At 42.6% G+C, this 5,277-nt stretch overlaps 1 protein-coding gene across 1 annotated transcript; it reads right to left on the reverse strand.

Annotated features, from left to right (window-relative positions):
- Nucleotides 1-1,275: 1,275 nt before the first annotated feature.
- LOC109745003 (uncharacterized) lies at nucleotides 1,276-4,614 on the reverse strand. The gene is made up of 10 exons (XM_020304144.3): nucleotides 3,884-4,614; nucleotides 3,590-3,781; nucleotides 2,786-2,893; nucleotides 2,658-2,696; nucleotides 2,468-2,563; nucleotides 2,291-2,380; nucleotides 2,070-2,186; nucleotides 1,927-1,965; nucleotides 1,693-1,743; nucleotides 1,276-1,610 (listed from the first exon to the last, which is right to left on the reverse strand). Exons 1-10 carry the CDS (start codon nucleotides 4,505-4,507, stop codon nucleotides 1,515-1,517), a joined length of 1,452 nt encoding a protein of 483 aa, XP_020159733.1. The 5' UTR covers nucleotides 4,508-4,614; the 3' UTR covers nucleotides 1,276-1,514.
- Nucleotides 4,615-5,277: the final 663 nt, after the last annotated feature.

Here is a 5,277-nt window from a genome sequence, read left to right on the forward strand (position 1 = left end):
CCCGTTTCGTGTCCCATGCCCTACTCATTTTCGGTGGAGTCTGCGCCTTGTCCGTCGCCCGTGAACGTGAGGTCCACGCAGGGTCGGTCCTGAGATTTCAGGGGCCCGGAGCGAAAATACACCCGGGGGCCCTTTATGTATCCAAAATTATAATCATTATGTGCATGTTTAGATAAATTTTAAACACGAATTGTTCTTAATTTTTTATCATGGAGTGCAAAACCAGCTGGTCGACCTAGTTCCAGGATCTAATTATATATTATTATATTAATTATTTCTCACTTTTGCTAAGATTTTAACAGGGAAGTTTCATATACATTGTATATTTCATAGTTTGGCAAACAGAAAGTAATTTGAACTGCTCCTGGTGGCACGCAGGTAGAATAACTTTATAATTTGCAACACTAAAAAATAATTCTTTTAGCAACTAAAAATAATTTTAGCACCTAATCATATTGAATCGACCATGAATCCTCCAATTAATTTCAGCTTGGCTATCATCATTATCTCATGGATTCTAGACATCCTCTCCCCTCGTCTTTCATCGATCTCCAACACAACCAGATAATTAATCAGAAGGATTGCATTAAAAAAATAGTCAGAAGGACAACTACGCCCTACTCTTGACGGCTAATTCACCAGATCTAATTCATCGCAAAAAAAAAATCACCAGATCTAATAATTTTGGCACTAACTAGTCACATATCAATCTAGCTAGCTCCATTGGATGATGCATCAGGAAGATGCTAACCTGATCTCTGTATTTCAAAACTGCCTGCCAGGGCCGGTGCCCGGTGGTGTTGTTACTCCTGTCCATGGCGATGAACATGAAATTAGTCGATCCGCCAGGCCTCTGTGTCGGCAGCAAGGTCGTCCTCGGGCTTGCCAGACCTTTTTTTTTTGCATGGTAATACGTGTCTCATTTATATCTAAAAATCAAAATACAAGTGCATGTCTCTGGGTCGATTGCTCATGTCGTCATGCGTGGACCTAGCGAGGGAAATGAAAGTTCCACCAATTTAGGGAATCGTTGATTTACTTGCCCACAGGTAATGTTCACTGTACGCTACATGTACAGGTCTGTTGCATCAAAATTAGCAAAGAATCATCTTTTCTCATGGGCCCGATACAGAGAGCACACACGTACTTGGGGCCCAGGGCGGCCCCTCCATCAGGGCTGGGCCTGGGTCCACGATGGAAATGGTGGCACCGGCGCTGTTGTCATCCCTCCACACACAAATATAAGATCTTTAGGACTACACATGCGGACCAAAATGAGGAACATACACACTAAAATGTGTCTACACACATCCGAGTCAGGAAAAAGTTAGAACATATTATGTGTGAACAGAGAGAGTAGGAAAAAGTTAGACATCATCATATAAGATCTTAAGGCACATCTTATGTTGGGTAACATATTAAGAATTTGCTCAAAGGGTACGTCATATATAAGCCCAGGTGTACTTGGGCATCTAATGCCAAACGATCACCGCGGACTCCAGCAACAAACACATCTACGCTGGTATCTCGGCCTTGGGAATCATTCCTAAGACTTCTGCAATCTGGAGCTTCTTCCTGGCGTAGTGTGCATACGTCTTTGGCAATGCACGCTGAAATTGGAAAAGAATGAGCTATTACATACAAAACCTGCAAGCGGAAACAATATTGCCTAACAATATCTATACAACCAACCTTGTAATTAATTTCCTGCGCAATCAACTCTTGGACTCTCCAATCCGGAAGCTATACACACCAAGGAGAGACATCAGACAATGATATAATATACTCCCTCCGGTCCATAATAAGTGTCGCGGTTTTGAACTAAGGTTGAACTAACCTTACTTCAAAACCACGACACTTATTTTGTATCGGAGGGAGTAGTATATAACAGATTCCAAAGCATGGACCACACCACACTATACTTACCTTCACTTCCTTACTAATGCCCTCTGTGCACCGGCGGAACTGCAAAGGGAATACGGTTAAAGCATTTGCATCATAAGAGATACTACTTAACCAATGAAAACACATACAGAACACCTATGAACAACAACAACAACAAAACCTACTTGTCGCTCCAGTTGCAAAAAGCCTCCGGGCCGCTGCAGCTCGGCCTTCAAAGTTTTCTGGCGCGATGGTACCAAATTCTCAGTGCAAACTTCCTGCAGAGCATCTCTGAAACTTGTCTACATGTTGTCCAACAAAGAAGAAAACAATACCACCAAGCATAAACAGGGTTAGAACACAACAAAGAAATAAACTGCTCTTAGTTCTGATGTACAATGCTGACCTGACCCTTGATCCGCTTCCAAATCTCAAAATAGGCACGGTCAAGATCTTTCACAAACACGACATAAAAGCGAGTCCTCCATATATACTCCTAAATTTAATCAAAAGATTGCAATTGTCAGATACAACCATAACTAGAGCTGACAATCTAAACGAGCAAGGGGCAAAGGAATTGTACCATGAAACCATAATATGCTAGACCGAAATCAATGTTGTGGAACTCAGCAGCAATCCTAATTGCTTGGTAAAAACCTTTACGACGGATTTGATCCCACTAAATAGAAGAACAGGAAAGTTAATGTGATGCTACAACGTATATGTAGAGATTAGTTGTCATTACATGGTTTTGAGAGGTCATATAGGCCTACCTCCGGAGTACCTTCTTTAAGCACATGATTTTCAAGCCACTGTTAAGAACAGAAGGTTGTTAGTCCAATTTCCTTTTTACTAAACAGAGTTTTAAACTTGGACTAGCTGATCGCTGCACCATGCATACCTTAATTTCCTTGACCATCTTTTCCCAGTACAGCACATAGTCTCTATCAGCTTCATGGGTGTTATAAAACAAGATGTACTGACTCAAGCTTCCATACTCACTCCAAGCCTGCACCAGAAAAGAAGGAAAGCAACATATCACAGTTGTCCTGAGAATAACAGGCACTGAGCATAAGGGCACGGAATGCTCTTAGGATCATATGTGTGTGTGCCTATTATTTTATAGTACTAGCACACTTCAAGAAATTACAAAAAAGAAAAACAGTATTGTAACATGCAACATATACAGGGACTCAAGATATTAGGCAAAACTCCATTTACACAAACAGAAAAAGGATGGTACTCTATTTGGGAGCAGTCTGCATGTGGACCTCTTGTCAATTTTTTAGGACTTGCCCCACGTAAAAAATGCATCAGCATATTAAACTCCCGGGGAAGAAGGTATAACATTTGTCTTTTTCTTCTACCATGCACATTTTATGAGATTTTCCACAATTTATTGCAAACACACATATAAACTGTGTTTAATCTCCATAAGATGCGAAGTTCATAGTTTTATTTCTGCATTTTGCCAAGAACCTCAGGCTCCTAGAACCAAGAGGTTACTCAACCAAAGCCATGCTATGCTATAAAGAAATGGAGAATAGCAGTCATCATTCGATAACTGTCCAAGCTGTCAAAGAAATATTTGTGGTCATCAATTCAAAGGTAAGAAGAGAAGAAGAAACTGGTTACTGGCTGCATGAGCACAAATTAAGTCTATATGAATCACTGGACTGAAAGTAGTGAATACAGATATACTTACACAGTTAGGGAGGACTAGCCGCTGGTAGTCACTCAAGGACTTGAGTAAACAGAGGTCAGAGTCGAAATACCAGCCAAAGACACCATCTTCCAGGTAAGGAGAGAAACATGTATTCTCCAAGGCAAGCTCCAGAGGGTACTTGGATTCCGATGTAGCTTCGTCTTGCTCGTCGATATGCTTTCCTTTCAGCAACTACACAGATGGACAGTTGAGTAAGTACATAATTAATAGGGTATAACTATGTGTATATGATTGATCGCGATAGACATATAGATGGATTGATATGGGACTAACCAGGTAAGCTTTGATGCGATGACGTACATACTTGACATGGAGCATGCGAAACTCCTCTTGATTCAGCCGAGTCTCAGTGTCGATTCCAGCACGTCTGCAAGCCTTTAGCTTTTCGGAGTAGTTGACGAATTCCTCCTCAGGGATATCATCGCCCATGTCCTCTACAGAATTTCTCTCTCCAACACCTGGCCCGTGGGGTTCGCTCAAGAACTTTTGGATTTGATATTCTACCAGAGCAGCCCGCATCTCATCATCATAGAAATTAGAACGAGTGAGGGCTTGGACAATTTCATCCGAAGGAAGATTTGAGATGTCGTCGTCGGCGGCGGCGGCGCATAACTGTAACTGCAACTCCGCAAGGCGCGAGGCGAGGATTTCATGGTACCTGGACTCGCGAGCCGGCCAGGCGACCGGCGGCTCGTCCAAGGATCCGGACGGCGGCGCGCTGGAAGTCCGCCCGGCCGGCTCGTCCAAGGATCCGGACGGCTGCGCGCTGGATGTCGTGCTGCTGCTATCTGATTCGACATGGGATCCAGACAACGATGCGCCTTCTTCACCGCGGCGGCGGCGGGATGATCCTTCGCGAGGAGACCTCCTGCGGAGGCGGCACTTCTTCTGCGTCATCGGCACCAGATCGGCGGTCACACGGGTTGGAGCCGCTGTGACGGCGAGGGGAAGGGGATCGCGATTCGGCGCTAGGGTTTCGTGTGGATGAGGACTCGGTGACCTTTGTGCTCTGGGGGAGGGTTCACGGACCATCATATCCTTTCCCAGTCTGGGCCTAAATGACAGCAGGCCCAAATTTTCTTCCGACAGTCCCTTCAAGTTTTTCTTTTTACATATTATTCTTTTGGGACTTGAAATAAATACTGCATATATGCCCGTGCGTTGCAAAAGGGGTAGGAGGACAATTATATGTGCAAAAAACATTTGCAGTCATGCAGAATTTAAGCTTTACCAAAAATGTGGGAACAAATATTACAATTTTTTTTAACATGAACTAAAATTTTGGTGAGTGACAAAATAGGTCGAAAAATCTAGACTCGTAGTATTATAGCTTAAAAAAAAGAAACTCGAATCAGTAGTCAAGAAGTACACTTGACCACTAACTTTTTCTTGAGGACTACAAATGAACATATAATTTTCTATATAAATGAAATACATCATAGCCCCCGAGGCTCACCTTCGGAAATAAAGAAAAATCTTTGTTGACTTGAGATGACTTACCTTACCTAGCTAAAATCCAACCGAAAAACTGACTTGATATAACCACCAACAAAATAATCCAAGATCGTTAAACAAATGCTTCACCGAGTCTAGTTAATATTAATTACACAGGCAAAACATATCCAATCAGTAAAGGAAACAGTAGCACTTTACCTTTGGGGATAAGG

The sequence above is a fragment of the Aegilops tauschii genome, chromosome 3, assembly GCF_002575655.3.
Source record: "Aegilops tauschii subsp. strangulata cultivar AL8/78 chromosome 3, Aet v6.0, whole genome shotgun sequence".
Taxonomy (NCBI): domain Eukaryota; kingdom Viridiplantae; phylum Streptophyta; class Magnoliopsida; order Poales; family Poaceae; genus Aegilops; species Aegilops tauschii.